At 37.2% G+C, this 17,739-nt stretch overlaps 1 protein-coding gene across 4 annotated transcripts in view; it reads right to left on the bottom strand.

Annotated features, from left to right (window-relative positions):
* Positions 1 to 17,739, bottom strand: part of GALNT1 (polypeptide N-acetylgalactosaminyltransferase 1) — a 93,708-nt gene that overhangs the window by 49,766 nt on the left and 26,203 nt on the right. For all 4 annotated transcript variants that reach the window (XM_064660079.1, XM_064660067.1, XM_064660085.1 and 1 more), the window contains one exon: positions 919 to 1,148. In XM_064660079.1, the coding sequence (XP_064516149.1) occupies positions 919 to 1,057 (139 nt within the window). In that variant the 5' untranslated portion in view covers positions 1,058 to 1,148. The remainder of the gene's footprint in view (positions 1 to 918; positions 1,149 to 17,739) is intronic.

Below are 17,739 nucleotides of genomic sequence, written 5' to 3'. Positions count from 1 at the left end.
GAGACACCACACTACAAAATTAAATGTTTCACAAATGAACTGGAGGCAGCAGCCGCCTGCAGTTCTAAATGCATATGCTGAGACATTTCAGGGATGAGAAATCTCCCCGCACCAATCCTTTCTTCCATGTGATCAACTATGTTGACCTCCTTAAAACAAAGTCGGCAACATAAAAAGTAGTGCTTTCAAAAAAAAAAAAAAAATCAACCCGAAAACCCCCACACTCAGCTCATCTAACTGGTACTCGGAAACGAAGATGGCAATAACAAAACTGAAAGCTTATCTAAAGACCTTTAGCATGTAATAATACAGGTGTCACTTAAAAAAAAGCTGCATACATAAGCATGTGCTCATTTGTCACTTCTCCAACCAAGTTAATCATATTTATTTTCATAAACTTATTTTCATTACAATATTCATTGTCCCTTGTTGCTATAGTCACTGTCCAAACTTTTGCTTAGGTGGGGTTGGGGGCAGGGGGTGTTTTTGGTTTGGTTGGTTGGTTGAGGTCTTTTTTGCAGGGGCAGGCAGCCAGGTAAGCTTGGTTGTTGGTTTAGTTTGTTTTACTACCAAGTCTAGTGAAGATAAAAGTGCCTTTGCTTCCTCACCGGTGTAAATTTAAAATATACTTTAGATTATATTAACATAGCTTACATTCTTGAACTTCTTGTTGCATAGTTTTATTATTTTTTTCATTTACATTAGAGCTTAAAATGCTACATCTTAAGCATTTAAGTCTGCATCCTACATTTCAGGCAATGTGGTTATTCCCTAGTCATTCAAAGAAACATGGAACATTCTACAACACCTAAATGCTGACGCAATGCTATATTGTTGCTGAAAAACAATCCCAAATGTTTAAAAAGAGTGCAATTTTAAACGACCATAATTTAAAGAACACTCAGGCAGAAAACTTACCATCTCCAGCAGGCAGGCCTCGTTCTTTTTTCTCATCACATTTGTTGCATTCACTGAAGTACAGCAATAGAAACATGTCCAGAAGGACCCAAACCAAAGAGGTGGCAAGGACCACCTTGCAATATGCAAATTTTTTCATGGCACTTTAAGTCAAATACAAAAAATAAAAAATTATAAATAAAAATATCAACAGGTTGTTTTAATCCAGTTTGAGAGACCACGTTCTATATCTGGAAAAAAACAAAAAAGAAAAAGAAAGTCACCAAATTTACCTGAGAATAGATGCTAAAAGCAGAAATTTTAACTTCATTTTAAAGGTAGCAACTTAATCACCAAATGCTGTATGTAAGAAAACGAATGCTCTATGCATTCCAGTGAGATTAAGGGAACAGGGTCAATTAAAGCAGCATGACTCCAGTCCTTTACTATGTCAACATTCATTATCTGAAATGTTAAAATGAGTGATCAAAAGAGTCCTCTCCTGTGCCACTGAAGAAGAAGGTAGGCACAGCAAATGAAATTGGAACTCTCTGGATCCTCTGGAAATTGGAACAATCTAAATGAATGAAAAACAGGAACATCCTAGGAAGCAAGGTATCAATGTGTACTGTGTGAAGTCCATGGCTAATATTTCTCATGCTCCTCCCATGCAGTACACATTGACTTTCTGGGCTCATACTAAGAATACTAGCCTACAAATGCCTGTGTTTTACATAGGGTCTAATGGCACATTACACATTTGTCACAAAGACAAATGCTTTGCTTTCAGCAAACCAAAAATAAACATCCCCTTTGGCAAAGTTAAACAGTAGGGAAGGTTAACAAAGTACCCATAAGCCACCATGATCACTTACTAGGTATTCAAAGCTAAAGGTATCAACTAGTAATTCTGACACTTACAGGGACTTTAATAGCTCAACACTTGATTATAGAGCAAACCTTTATACATTTTTCAACATGTATACATTAGAATTTTAGAATGCCAACCTTTGAAATTCTCTTTTGCCCTACTCAAATTACAAACGAACTTTGTTACAAAGACTGCCTATTTCCACGACTGGTAGTGCAGAATCAAGAACAGCTTTGAGCCTGGTGACTTACACTAAAATATAGAGGTTTTTAACTTTATTTTTTTTTTTACACTAACAGGTTTCCTGCCATTGCAGACATATTTCAATTCAAGGTGCTCCCGAAATGTTTCCCAGTGGGGACAGCTTACCAGTTAAAATTAGAATTGCAGATACTCTTAACTTATAAAATAAAGGGAAAGTAAGACTCTTCAAAAGGCACACTAGAATTTTAAAAGGTACATGCACACAGTTTTCCGTACATGCTTTCAGTGTAAACTGAAGAATTTATTGAAAAGGAGAACTTTAATCACAAGCCATTGTGTTGGTTTTGGCTGGGATAGAGTTAATTTTCCTCACAGCAGCTAGTTGGGGTCATGTTTTGGCTTAGTGCTGGAAACAGCATTGATAACACAGGGATGTTTTTGTCACCGCTGAGCAGCTCTTACATAGAGTCGAGGCCTTTCTGCCTCTCACCCAACCCCATCAGCGAGGAGGCTGGGGATGCACAAGGAGGTGGTAGAGGCCACAGCTGGGACAGCTAACCCTGACTGGTCCAAGCGATATTTCATACCATAGGGAATCACACTCAGCATACAAAGCAGGGTGAAGAAAAAAAGAAGTGGAGGATGTTTGGAATGATGGCATTTGTCTTCCCTAGCCATTGATACACGTGATGGAGCTCTGGGAATGCCTGAACACCTGCCTATCTATGGGAGGTAATGAATGGATTCCTTGTTCTATATTTCTTGTTTGTGTAGCTTTTGCTTTATCTCAATCCATGAATTTTCTCATTTTTATTCTTCCAATTCTTTCCCCCTTCCTACCAGGGTGGGGAGACAGTGAGTGAGTGGCTGTGAGGGGCTTGTTTGCCAGCTGGGGTTAAACCACATCAGCCATGACTAAGCAAAAAACCTCACAAAAAAGCCTGTATTATTTAAGACAGCCCTTCCTTTAGCATTTCATTGTCATAATTTGACCCCTACTTCCCCTTGGCCTTCTGAAGGCAAAATAAGATGACAACCCTCTTCTAAATACAGCTTATTTCTTCTTACTGGCAGCAGACACATCCATGCATCCCTATACAATGAATTGGCACAGGTTTGGATGGCATAGCAACATAGAAGCCTTTCAGTTGTACAGTGCTAGAAGGGTATATATCCCTCTGCTTCCTGTGTAAGGGAACATCAAATGCCAAGAATGAATTTTGTTTGGGATCCCAGTTTGCAGCTATATAGTTTCAGTGTACAGGGATGGCTGTATGAAATTAAGAACTGCAAAAGTATCTGTAATTAACAATTTGAGGATAAAATGGATGAAATTACCACAACAAAACATTAAGTGAGGTATGTTAAGAAAAAATCCTAGGGCTTGTTTGTTTGGGTTTTTTGGTTGGGTTTTTTGGTGTCTTTTTATTTTTTTTTAAATAGACACGAGGATAGAGCTGAATTCTGGATCTTGGGAGCTGCACTATAAAGTTCTATAAAACCAGTGGCAGCAGTAAAAGAAAAATAATTTGTTACAGACTACTAAGTAGAAAGCAGAAACCAAAACAACCCTATGCCATTAAATAGTATCTGCTTTCTCATCTTGAGTGCTGTGTGAACATCCAGTCTTGTAATTTCAAAAAAGATATAGAAGGATTAGAAGGAACAAGTGAGAAGTGCAAAAGGATGAATTCAACAAAGAACAGCTTCATTATAAGATGAAAGTAGCATTTTTCCCGGCTGAAAAGATGTAACCTAAATCAAGTGGCGGGTCTGTAAAATCAAAAGCTGTATGGAGATGGTAAATTGAGATCAACTGTTGCCTTTTACTCTTCCATCTTGTATTGGCAGAAATCAAGTGAATTTAGCAGCAAGAGGTTAAAAAACAAAAAGGAATGTATTCCCTACAATGTGTAGTCACACAGGGGAACTGCCTGTCACAATACACTGCCAGTGCTACAAGTCTATTCATCAGCTATTAAATACCAAGTGCTCACCACTACTTCAGGCAGTCCCTGACTGTGAACCTCAAGTCACTGCATGCTAGGAGAGTACAGTGAGGAAGTATCCTTACAATTTCCCCTATTCTCTTCCCTAGATATGTGTATCAACCACTAGCAGAAACCAATACTGTATACTGACAAGATCTCTCTGACATAGTATGACTGCACTTAAACTCTCCATACAATAGTTTTCTTTTACAGGACACTGTAGAAATGACTTGGTAAAGAATCAAGTCATACCATCATCCTACTTGTACTTAAAGAGCATAAATGTTAACTAAACATCACATGTTTTGAAAGAAAACTGTATCAATTCTTATAATCTCAGACTTCTTGAAGTTCAGACTTGTGAGATATTAGGCTATAAAAGAAAGTGTAAAACACACAGGAACACAGTGCTTAGGGATTCTCAAATTAGCAAGACACCAGGAAAATCATAATAATAATCTAGACTTTCTGTCCTTAAAAATACTAAAAATATCAAGTGTTTTAGAATGCATAGGCTGGTATATCTGCCTCTAACACAAGAAATCTCCTTTGACAGTTCAGTGAAATATCAAAGAGACACTTTGTGAACCCTTTGAATCCTTTGAGGATTCAGAGAAATCATGAAGAGATGGTTAAGCAGAAATTCAACATACTGTTTACCATTGATAAGGCCCTTCCCTGTACCTTTAGAGGAAGCCTTTCACTCTCTTGGGCAGTTTTCCATCTCATGATTATTTTACCACTGATTTTATGACAGCAATCCCCCTGTCTGCTTACCAGCAGAATTCAGACAGCACAGCAGTGAAGCAGAGGGGTCCAGAAACTCAGATGAAGCAAGCGTTCTTAGCATACCAGAAATCTGACCCAGAGGTCTGGGAAGAGGACTCCACCATCCAGGGCTTGGGCTATATGCCTGGTTCTTCTCCCTAGTGCTGAAGCAGTGGTGGTGGCCTCACCCATGGGATGGATGCTTTGCCTGAGGTGTTGCTTCTTCAGTGGAAGGGTCTATGGGACAAAGTAAGCAATGATGAACAGTAGGTAGATGCATCTTCAAAGAGACCTTGCAGCGCCACAAGTCTGAGCCCCATGATGTAAGAAAGAAGAGACAGCTAGGCATTGCACTCAGTGGATAAGTGGATGGAGACTCCTAAGATGGGGAGTGAGTGAGAGACAAATACGGGAAATTAGTGACTTGTGGCAACAGAAGGAAAGCCTGTGGATGAGCCTTTCAAGAACAGTTATACTTCCTGGGATGCTGTTGAAAGACTGATGAATCTGCCTGAGTTTAGCTTTTAGACAAGCACCCCTTGGCTATTCATTCAGATATGAATCAATGACACTGCCAAGTGCCACATGAACCTGAGCATGTGAGCAGGGACAGCAGAGCTCAGGGTGTGACAGTAGAATGTAGCAGGCATGGGATCCAGATACTGCTTCCCTCAATTGCTCCAGTGGGATGGCAAAATACTGGCAAGTGTGCACACAACCTGTCAACACCTGGCTGCATGGGTGGTCTCAAAGGCAGGCTTCTAAGACCACAGGACCTGCTTTGAGGAATGACGGCTGCTGGCCAGGAACCGTGATGTGAGGCACGCAGCATCATGGAAAACTCTTGCCCTACTTCTGCAAAACACATAGAAAGTGGCAGCACAGCTACTTTGGAGGAATACAGAAACACTTCCTGAGCACATGGAGAGGTTTTCAGATAATCCTGGACTATAAGTTCAAAAGAAACAAGAGCAGCAACAAGAAAGGCACCTTAAGGATACTGGCAAAAAAAAAAAAAAAAGACTGAGAATAATGCAGGTCCAGTGCTCAGCATAAAAAAGGTCAAGATATTCAGTTTCTTTTTCGCCTAGATCAGAGTCCATGGGAGCCTGAGGGAGTTAAACTTCACACACAGTACAGACAGAGTCAGGGATCTCACAAGCCACTTGGACATGTGCAATTCCATGGTACCAGATAGGCGGCATCTGAGGCTGCTGAAGGAGCAGGCTGATCTTACTGCAAGGTCATTCTCTATCATCTCTGAAAGGTCATGGTGACCTCGAGTTGCTTCAAGATTAGAAAAAAAAAAACTATCATCAGGAAGGAGAAGGAGAATCTGGAGAACCATCTGCTAGTCAGTCTGACTCCAGTCCCTGCAAAGATTATGGAAGAAATTGTACAAACCCACAAAAAACCCAAACAACAACACAAAACAAACCCAACTCCAAACAAATCACCACAACACAAAAACTATACCATACTTGAACAACTTGGAAGTTTACTTTAAGAAGAGAACTGCTTTGGTAAAGAGGGGAACAGCAGTGAATGTTGTTTACACTGACTTCAACAGGGACTGTGACAGTCTTCCAGAGTATTTTTTCAGAATTTAATGAAATTTAACCTGAAGAAGTAGCCTACTGGCAGAGTGGACAGCTAGCTAGCCCACCAGGCTTTATGGGTTCTGACCAACAGTACAAAGTCCAGCTGACAGACAATCTCCAGTGATAATTGTCTGAGGCCAAACTAGAGCTGATACTGCTTAATGTCTTTACTGAGCATCTGGCAGATGGGACTGAATGAATGCTCAATAAGGTTGCTGGTGACACCCAGCTGGGGTGGAGCATGCAGACAATACCATTAAAAAGTATGCAGGAATGGCCCAGGGTGGCTGATTCAAGAGATGTCCAAGAGTTAGAAAAACAGGCAGGTTGAAACCTCAAAAAGTTCAATAAATGCAAGTACAAAGTCCTGTATCCAGCCCCCCCAAGCTGGATGGGGCCTTGAGCAACCTGATCTAGCTGGTGACATCCCTGCCTGTGGCAAGGGGATTGGAATTAGATGATCTTTGACTTCCCTTCCAACTCAAACCATTCTGTGATTCTATGATTATTATCCACATATCACAGAATCAACCAGGTTGGAAAAGACCTCTGAGATCATTGAGTCCAACCCATGACCCAATGCCATCCTGTCAACTAGGCCATGGCACTAAGTGCCACATCCAGCCTCTTCTTAAAAACCACCACCTCCCTGGGCAGCCCATTCCAATGTCTGTAAAGAACTCTCTCTGTAAAGAATTTCTTTCTAACATCTAACATCTAACCTAGACCTCCCCTGGAAGAGTTTAAGACTGTGCCCTCTTGTCCTACCTCTGGTTGCCTGGGAGAAGAGACCGACACACACCTCGCTACAACCTCCTTTCAGGTAGTCGTAGAGAGTGATGAGGTCTCCCCTGAGCCTCCTCTTCTCCAGGCTAAACAACCCAAGCTCCCTCAGCTACTCCTCATAGGCCCTGTGCTCCAGTTCCTTCACCAGCCTTGTTGCCCTTCTTTGGACGCTCTCCAGCACACCAGTGTCCTTCCTGAACTGAGGGGCCCAGAACTGGACACAGTACTGAAGCTGGCTATTAGCATGTTAGAAAGCTGCTCTGCAGAAAGAAACCTTTGGAGCCTGATAGCAACTTTAACATGAATCATCAGCGTGGTCTTATGGCAAAGAAAGTCAACTGAATTTATAAACAAGTCCAGTAACCACAGAAATAATCCCCAAATACATAGGTTTAACAATTCTATTTACCTTCTGAGTAATGTAATAAAATTGAAAATTTTTTGCAAAACCAAGTATTTTTCATCCCTTTGAAATACCGGATAGTAGATGACAAAACTCTTACGCCATGGAAGAAAAAGGAGTATTAAAAACACCCTGGAAAGGGTAAAAACAAAAGCTGTAATTTATCAAGAATAAAGTGAAAAGAGGAAAAATGGGTACGTTCAAGTCTTGTTACTTCTGAAGGTCAAGTGCGTTTTTTTTCCTCTGTGACAAAATCCGTGATACATTTGACACTATAGAAAAAGGTCATCTTTAAAATTGCTGCTCATATAAAGAGCATTGTTTCACTTTACGACCTCTTTTACAAACACAGTTGGCACAAGAAAGAAAGCCTACCCTTTTTTCAGTATGATACATAACTATTCAGTCATTTTTATCTTTGGATCAACTTCATCTTTGTTTATACTAGTGATCAGTCTTCAATATGACTTTGTAACAGACTTTACAAAGGATTTCATTGCCGTTATACAGCTAAATCAGGATTCTACACTGGATGTGTCACGTAACCAGACAAAGCTGATGTAAAGTTTGTTTTCTAGACTTTCAGATATGAATAAACAGAAGCTGGCACAAAGTAAGGGCTCATCAAAATCCTGACACAACATTTGCTATGTCTAAGCTATTAATATCAATTTAAACCAAATGGAAAATGATTAACCGAACAGCATCTAAGGAAAGATTGATGGCCTACACGAAATTGAATTTTCAGCTTCTCAGTCTACTTAGTAATGAGGGAGAAAAGACTGGCATACTCTAAGGTAACATATTAGGCATATGTATGGATTTTTGAGCAAAATTCTAAAAAATGAAGCTAATGCAAATTGTCATGAGCAATGTCTACAACTCCCTATCTCTGAACTATTAATGGACCAATCCAGTTGATTACACCCATATTTGAAAACAGAAGCGATTGCCAACACTACAATCAGGTTTCAGAACTACTTTTGCTACTGTGCTGATGTGTTGTTTTTTCTTTTTTACTGGCCCATGCTCTGTTCAGTTGGTTTCAGTGCTTGTTTGCAGAGGGCTCATTACTATCAGATCATCAGTAAACAGGTCAGTTTGACAATAAATAAAGAACCACCTTTCAGTGCTATAAAAGCAAATGTAAAAAAACCCCATTCAAACCAAAAGGTCAACCCATCACCTGTGGAAAATGTGTGTATTCTGCATCTTCTTCACAGAAACACAAATGCATCCAGTAAATTTCAGCAGGCAAAAATAACACTCATGAGCTAAAGGATGCCAGTACTCTACTGCTTGGAAGTTAATAAAAAAGAAGTATTTTTCATGAGGCTATGCTCGTTTGATGGATTTTGAAAGGTTTTAGTTCAGTACAGTTCAGCAAGTAAGTTCTGAAGAGGTGATGAAAGAAAACATACTAGTCTGAGCAGTATGAAAACAATTCATTAAATCTTATTCTTAGAAAAATCTGAGAAATGTTGGTCAGTAAAATCAATTTCTATTCTTCTTGCTCTGTGCAGGAAGACTGTATTTTTAATTAATCAGAAGAGATTTTTCAATTAATAAATCAAGTTTTTAATTGACATTTGAGAAAAATATCAATTATGTTTCTAAAACTTGTAGGCCTTGGAATGAAGGAAGAACAAACATAGGAGCAGCTGACTACAGCTGAAAACCAAGGATGAACTCCATACACAAAGGCAGAAGCTATTGGTTCATACGCACTTTCCTACAAATAAACAGAGCGTATTTTAGGCTTATAAAAGCAGAAGCTCTCGTGAGATTAAAATCTATCTCATCACACAGGAAAGTAATACCAAAAAGAGAACAACAGGTATGCACTCCTTCCACAATTTTTTCCAACTATTTACAACTGTATGGAACTAAGTCACTGTGTACTTAAACTTCTGATTCTCCCTATTTAGAATTGGAGAATCATAGAATATTTTAAGTTGGAAGGGACCTTCTTACCTAAATAGTCTTTACTTAAACTCTAAACTTTTAAGATTAGTTCTAATTACTTCTACAGATACATAGTAAGGAAATAACATTTCTAAACTGAGTTAACAGGCTTTTAAAACCAAGTTATTTCAGTTAATGCAAGAAGTTAATTTAAAATACATTGGTATTTTGGTACCCATAGTTTTCAGAAACATCTTTACTATAATCATTGAACTTCTGAAAACAGTATATCATTTGGCAAATCAGTGATAATGGTTTCTCAAATGAGTTTGTAGGTGTGCCAAAATCCCTCAAAACATAATTTTTGAGAATGAAATAAAAGATTATTTCCACAACTCCTCAAATGAAAACCTTTGAAATCACTTAAATTACGTTTTTCCCCAGCCATACTTAAAGTCAATAGTTTTTAGATTGACTTGAAGAAAGCCCTATCTTGCTTGCAGGAAGAATGGGCTAGGTTTCAAAGAACCAGATGAACAATATTTTAGTCAAATTCAATCCATAGATTTTGGATTTACATTCTTTTTACAACAATTTTTGCTACACAAGAAAAAGAATAAATTGATCCAGGAGGAAGATGAATTGTTCCCTATCAGAATATCACTGTAAATATTCCAAGAGCTCAAGAGAATAGCTAAAATTTGGAAATTAAGAATACAATAAAAGTACAAAGAATACTGCTGTTGTATAAGCAGCTGAGAGTCACTGGATGTGTATTCTATAACTTTAAAGTAGCTTTCAAATGTCTGAGGCAATAATTTTATTTCTCTGTCTGCTTTCCAGGTTGAATGAAAATTATCTAAAAATAGACATCTCCTTCAGGGATCCTTCATACATTTCCACTCTCTCAACTGCTCTAAAATTTAAAATATACTTCTATTATGTCCAGTGAACAATCAGTATACATTACTTAATATTCCAAATCCTATAACAAAAAACAACTATACATCTTTTTTACAGTACTGCTTCGAATATTTGGAGTACATCATTAGTCCAAGTTAACTGCAATACATAACAAAATGAATACACAGTATATAGAACCTTGAAGCAAAGAGCAGTAAGTGTTTGCACAGGCATTAAGTTATTGGGTATTACAGTACTGGCAGGGAAGTTCAAAACCCTGCTATTCAAATCTTTTCCTTCTCATACCGAATGGCAGATATTGCCTCTCCTGACAGCTGCAGAATAGGCAATACTTTTAGAAAAGCAGATTTATAAGCCAATAGACAGTTATTTCTTTTCCTGAAACAACTTTAGTCTTAAATTGGGCTACTGACACCTCAGATGCTGACAGAGAGCAAACATCCCTCTTCAAAGCCATACCTACTTCACATGCACACTCTGGGAGGGCTACTGAGTGTGCTTAACTAGGAGTAACAGCCAGCTAGAGAATACAGGTGGTATTTTCATCAGAGAGTATCACAGGCAGCATGAAGACAATGAGCAATTCATGAGTGAAAAGCGTTTGTTATTAACAGCAGAATGAGATGATCTAAACACCAAGCTCATAAACCCTTGATGTGCAATAATTAATGGCTGAAGATGCATCAGTAAGACCTATTAAAGCCTTCTGCTACCCTTCACAGCAGCCTAGAAGGCTGAGATGGAATTTTTTTGCTTTTTTCTTTTTTGAAGATTCACAGATGGTGACCCAGCACTTAGCTTTTTCAGCACAGCAACACTCCTGCCGATCAGCATCCCAGAGCTATAAACTGACTCCAATCTTTAATAAATCCCTGAAGAGCTGTGCTAGCTGGTCTTTCAACCCCAACACTACAGGACTTCTAGAGGAAAATCGAGGTCACATCAACACAGGTGTTCTAGGTGAGGACCTCCATTTCCTCAAGAAAAACAATTTTGTCATGTGAGATACAGACAGTTCAAATTCACCATTACTCAGAAGAAACAGTTTAAAACTAAGTAATTTTAGCTTCCCTATCAGATCTAAATGGTCCTTTAAGAAATAAAAAGCTGAACTACCCAGAATTTATATTGCAGTGGAATGGTGTCACAGGAGTAGAGATTAGGCTATTAGTATACTGTTTGCTGTCTGCAAGAAAAAGCTGTAAACACCTCCACATGTCGTAAATGCTCAGGCTTGTGACATGATGTAACACAGCACAAAGGCTTCTGGCCAAAAGCAGCATCACTTGGCCTTACAAGGCATATTCTAATTTCTAATAATCAAGAAGTCTTACATTCCGTAGACTATTTTAAATACCTTGGCAGGTGCCAGATGAGCTGTAAGTAGAACAGGTTAGCTGATCATAGGACTTCTTTTAAAGTTAAAATTCCTTCTGAAAAAAATTAAATTTAGTATTGTGAGCAATCTTCTTGAAGAAATCATATGCACTAGATTAGACCATGTGGAAGTAAAACCATAGCAAGCTGTTTCATATTCTCAGTGCTCATACCTTCCATCTTCCTTTATAATGTTTCTGCATGGTCCAAAAAATCAAATTGACTTCCAAAATATTTTAAAAGTTGTACATTAAAATGTCCAACTGCAGACCCAGAATTTACTAGCTAAGGCTAAACTAAAATGAATACTATCCTTATCAATAGGTCACTCTCCATACAGACATGTCAAATAACAGAATTTTCTGCAGAGGATACTTTCTTCAGTTTGCTCATGTCGACATTCACAAATGTCAGGTAGCATTTGCTTTTGAAGTATTTTGAGAGAATAAGCAAATTCTTCTTGAAAACACTGATGAACACAGACAAAAGGGTTTCAAATTTACTCTCTATTCTGCTATTAAGGTAGAAGCTAGAAGAGAAGAAAACTAGAAACTCTGGTATCAGCATTAAAGACTTACAAATTTCAAGGAGAAATCTTTGACTACTTAAAGGTCAGGAAAATTCATCATCGCTAAGCTAGTTACACAGTTTTCATAGACCAAGACCTAAGCAGACTCTGAACAATCAAGTGAATAAATCTTTATACAAGACATTCTTGACAACTTCCTCGTATGTTGTGAGAAATTGTAAAATCTTTCAAGATAAGTCTCAAATGTTCTAAAATAACCAACCTCCATAAAGCTTCTGATTATTTTTTAGGTATGTATCAAAGCCAAAAGCTAGAGTGGAATAAAATTGTTCATTAATTCTTCAAACACTTTTAGAGATGGCAGAAAATTACACAGGCCAATAGTCAGCATTAAGGATGAATCACTAATGGGCAAGAATTTGAATTAAAGTAAAGCAGAGTCAGTTAATTAGAAAAAAATTATTACAAAGGAGACTTCTGGAAACATTGGGTAAACTGCAGTCAAAAGATTGAATCATGCTTATGTGATTAACTGTAGAAACCTAAAATCCTGAAAACTTTCTACTATAAATTAAAAAATCCAAAGGGAAATTTGAAGAAATACAAATAACTTTGAAGAACACATGTTCTCTGCCTTCAATATATTTGGAGAATACTCAAAATACTGTGTTTCAGAAGAAAAGCTTTAAAAAAAAACACAGGTAAAGGAAAATTTAAGTTACATGCTGGGGCCATAGGGTGCTTATCCTAGAGAAGCTGACTTAATTCTGCCTAGAGTCAGAACTTGCTGACAAATACAGGCAGATATTGAGTTAAAAACTGCTGACAGGATAATGCATGTGACTAATTGTGAAGACTTAAAGAATTAGGAAATATAATTTGAAAAAATAAGGGCGACAATTATTTAACCCACAGTGGGTTATTTAACTGCAAGTAAAATGAAGAATGGTAAAGAATTCAAAGGTTTTGTTGGCAAGTTTTACTTCCCATCCCATGTCTGGGGAAACACCATAATTCTAATCAAAAGTAACTCAGCAGCTTTGCAGGGCTAACCACTTTTTGAAATAGAGAGAAAACATCAGATCTCCTTCCAAAAAAACCTAGCATCAAAAAAAAAAAAAAATCAGAACATATGCCTGTTGCTCTTTCTCTAGAAAGAAGAGACTGATAGATAGATATGGAGAAAAAAAGGAAAGCTAGCATCATCCCATTTTGTGATACATTCATAATATTTTTGCAATGTTTCTCACAAAGACTTGCGCTCCTTTGCTACATCCATATGCAAATATAAAGTCTACCCAGAAAGCAAAAAGCAGCATTTATACAGAAAAGCCATACAGCTTTTAAGCCTACATTCACACATAAGTCAGTTCTCACATCATAAAGCTGTCTGCTCAGCAGGTAACTTCTGCTGCTAACAACTGTTTTGTACTTAATTAACACACACGGTATTTCACTAAGAATAAGATTCTTCACATCCATCCTTCCCTTTCCTTTTTAGATTCACTTGTTTTAGATGTAGTTTTTCTTAATCCTGTCTTCCCAGAGATCACTGACAGCACAAGCTTGGGAAATATCATAATTCTAAGTTCTCTGTTTCAATTGCTCATCCATGCAAATGTACAGATGGTATAAAAAGAACAACCACAAGATTTTCTTCAAGGACCCATAAACTTGTCCATGTAAAGTCTTTCTTTCTAAAGTAAGCAATATCTATATTTTAGGTTCTACTTTGAATAGGTAAACAAGAAGAAAAGAACTGTCAGATAAAAAGCTAAAAAAGGCAGAATAATAAAAGCAGAGTTCTGTAAATCCTTTATAACTTGGGATCATTTTGCAAGACTGGACAAAGAAAGAAGAAACCGAAAGGGAGAAGTTGCTAGAATAGTTTGCAAACAAACCAATATAGCAATGGCTCTTCTTCAGCACTAGCGTCCTGGATACTTTCTTTCTCCCTATGGCACCTTGTTCTTCAGCACTGGTACTGGTATTTCCACAGGAACAGACCTTAAACTGCAGAATTCCAACTTCAGGTGAGCTAGAGTTTATATGTTGAAGCACCTATGATGCCTGACAGTTCAAGAGAATTTTTACAGAGGTATCGGTACTGTCCATTTTGAACAAAGGCTTGATTCACATTTTGGGACATTCTCAACACAGAGGTCTACTCTTCCTTTCCTGTTCACTGCATTTTCCCCTTTATTATTCAAACAAGCAAACCATCCTTAACTCTCAGACAGGCTGCAGCTATGACCAATTCAGTTCCATGCAAGCAGATGCACTCTCCCTCCCCATTGCTCTTACATGTACATCTCCTAGCTTCCTGCCATACAAACAAAAATGAAGATAACAGGTAAAGTAGATACAGGATGGAAAACTGATCTTATGTTGCTGGTGGACTCAAGACCATAGAACAAAAGAAGGAGAAAGAAGCAGAAGTTAAGAACCCACCTATCTGAGAAATATAAAGCAGCCCATGTGTTTCAAAAAGCTGGTGCACACAGTATTCACCTATCCATGAAATACCTTCCTGTAAGTGCAAAAGTAGACAATTATAAATGATGAATCAGATCACAGAAATTTTAATGGACCATGGACATACGCCTAGCACTATAAAGTATTAACTGGCAGAGTTTCAATATTCCATTAAGTGAAGGAGAGAGAACTTAGTTTGATCCACATATGCCAGTCCTAATACAAATAAATGAAACCATTTTACATTAGCAGTCCCTACAAAAAAGAGTAAGTGACAAAGTGGCTTGGCAGACAAGGAAAACAAAACGACTAACCAAGTAGTTTATGAAAAATTGGCAGTTCAATGGCAAGCAAAACCAAAAGACAATATAAGGCCAGCCAGCAGAATTAAATCATGTTTAATTGCACAATACTGAGACTATATAGGAAAAAAACCCACAAAGACTAAAAATTACAGAAATCCAGTCTATTAATTTCATTGTAAACACTTTACACTTTGTCCTCTTTCACCCTGCCCCAAACCAGATATATCAGATAGCCTTCAAAAAAGAAAATAAAAATTTAGAAACCAGAACTTCATTTGCCAGTATTTCCAGAAAAACTAAATGCTGGCTACATTGATGGCTTCTCTTAGACTCATCTGTAATACTACAGCAAATATTTTAAGCAACTCCACATTCACTGGAGTAGTACTTCCAAACAATTAAAAAAAATCCACTAGTTAAACTTGGTTTCCTGAATCACAAAAAAAAAAAAAAAAAAAAAAAGTATGAATATTGAGACCAAGAACATTTAAATTTAACAGTGTGACAAAACATCTTGGGTTTGTAGTTTTTCAGAATGAACTTTCTTCAGCACTCTGGACACAACAATATAAAAAATATACCATTATTAATGAGACAAAATGTAACAAGAAAGAAAAAGGTCTGCAGAAAGGAGGATATAAATTTAAATAAGCTCTTGGGTAGCCTTATCAAGTCATTGTTACCACAGCATTTGTGCAGGATTGGATGTACATTTTTGGTTTTCCAAAGGTTAAACAAAACCACTGAGTACTTTTCCCAACTTTCAACTTCATTGAAAAACACAAAAATTGACATTCAATTTCACATTTTATCAAAAGCAGCAATGTGGAAAAGATGAGTTCTACAGAAAACAGCAATTATCTTTTGTTAACAGCTTCAAAAATTTTCACTTCTTAAAAATAAGAACAAATCTACCATGTTTTGAGTTTGTTTTTGAAAAAAAATGCTAGAAAAACAAAAATCAGTAAAACCGCAAAATATTAGTTTTCACTTAGATCATAGAAATTATTAAACCAAAGTCCTTCTCAAAAGAAAGTATTGCGTTTTCATTCTTCTGTAAGAAATGCTTTTCAAATGTTGCTGGGTTTTATTTCTTAATATTGCAGAAGAAAACAGATTCACTCACGTTAAATTTCAAGACTATACTCTTCAGCTAGTGATTCCAAAAAAGGTTTTCCATCTGGCCTAACTTGTAAGTTTTCATCCTAGTATGAAAAAAGCTTGAAAAATCTAAATAAAACAGCCATATCAAGATATAGGAAATGTATCAGTAAGGTAAAAAAGTAAATAAAATTTAGAATTTGTTATTTGTTGTGCTGTGCATCAGTCCAGAGAAATACGAAGAGTGTGATATGTAATTTGAGGCAGAAAAATTATTTCATGGAAGAGTTCACTTGTTTCCCCAGTTACCTATAAGAGATGGTAACAATTTTTTGCATAGTTACATAGAGAAAACAATCAGCAGAACATTAGGTATGGCAGGAATGTATCAGGCTTCACTAAATTACTTAAGTTTCTTCAAATACTTAGGTGCTTATTACTTCACCAATTGTTTTGCAGAAACTGTCAGGCACTTTGTGAAAAACAGCTAGTGCATTTAATTTGACACGACTTCTGAAGGTACAAAGCTTGTAGCAACTTAAGCTTTTTTGCAATTCAAAATTAATTCTTGACTAGAAGCCAAGAGAGAAACAGGTCACCACAAAAAGGTTAATCTGTCAGAAAACATTAAAAAAGGGAATATGACAGAACTGTTTTGCAGTTTTAGCTACACATTAATTGAAAACCGCAGAACTTGTGTAATACAATCACTTCAAAAATTTAAATTAAATCAGATCAGAGATCAGATTCTTTTTAAAGACTCTTTTAAAATTCTGTGCTCTAAAACATTTAAAATTACTTTTCAGTACCTTTTCTGAAAGATTTTCAACTTCTCTGAAAATACTAGAATCTTGACAAGAAGAGAGAGTAGACAGGTCTGAGAAGCTAGGCCACATGATCAGACCACAGTTAAGGATTCATCAACACACTATTACTGTGTAAGTAGCTGCTAATCCAACATGCTAGCCTTACGCTTTGCCAACAAATATCTACACATCAGTGAAGAAACTTAACTAGAGAACTGACACAACTGCAAAATAACCGAGAACAATTGTGTCTGGTCAGCCACATCAGTCTCTCAGTGCAGATCCAGACCAATCAGGTATTCCCCTCAACAGCAGTTATTTCTGCTCAAATCTGTTATCGCATTAAACTCACCATTAGAGTCAACAACCACAGAAGAGGTGACTGGGCAGTATCACTGAAGCTACAGCTTGAGCAGTAAATCCAGAAGTAAAAAATTTGTTCTATTTTTTTTTACCCTAGTTTTTTTTTTCTTAGTAGCTTCTACTACTAATAAACTGTATTACGTAGTAATTTGGAGTATATTTTCCCCTCTCTGCTAAACTGATGCTTGTTCAAACTATACCTTTTAAGCACTGAATTTAAGAGTACATGTTAGATTTTTTGAAGTTGACTGGAAAAGGACCCACTCAAACATGAAACAGATTTTTCCCATTTTACCCTGCTGAACCTGAACTTCAGAATTGGACCCAAAGAGTTCTTCAGATCTCAGTCTGTGGAAACTAATCTACGAAAACTGCCAACAGGTTTCAGGAAAGAAAAAAATCAAGATGAAAAATAAGCACAAAATGTCAATAC

Source organism: Pseudopipra pipra, chromosome 1, assembly GCF_036250125.1.
Source record: "Pseudopipra pipra isolate bDixPip1 chromosome 1, bDixPip1.hap1, whole genome shotgun sequence".
Lineage (NCBI taxonomy): Eukaryota > Metazoa > Chordata > Aves > Passeriformes > Pipridae > Pseudopipra > Pseudopipra pipra.
This window is presented reverse-complemented; position numbering and strand designations above follow the sequence as displayed.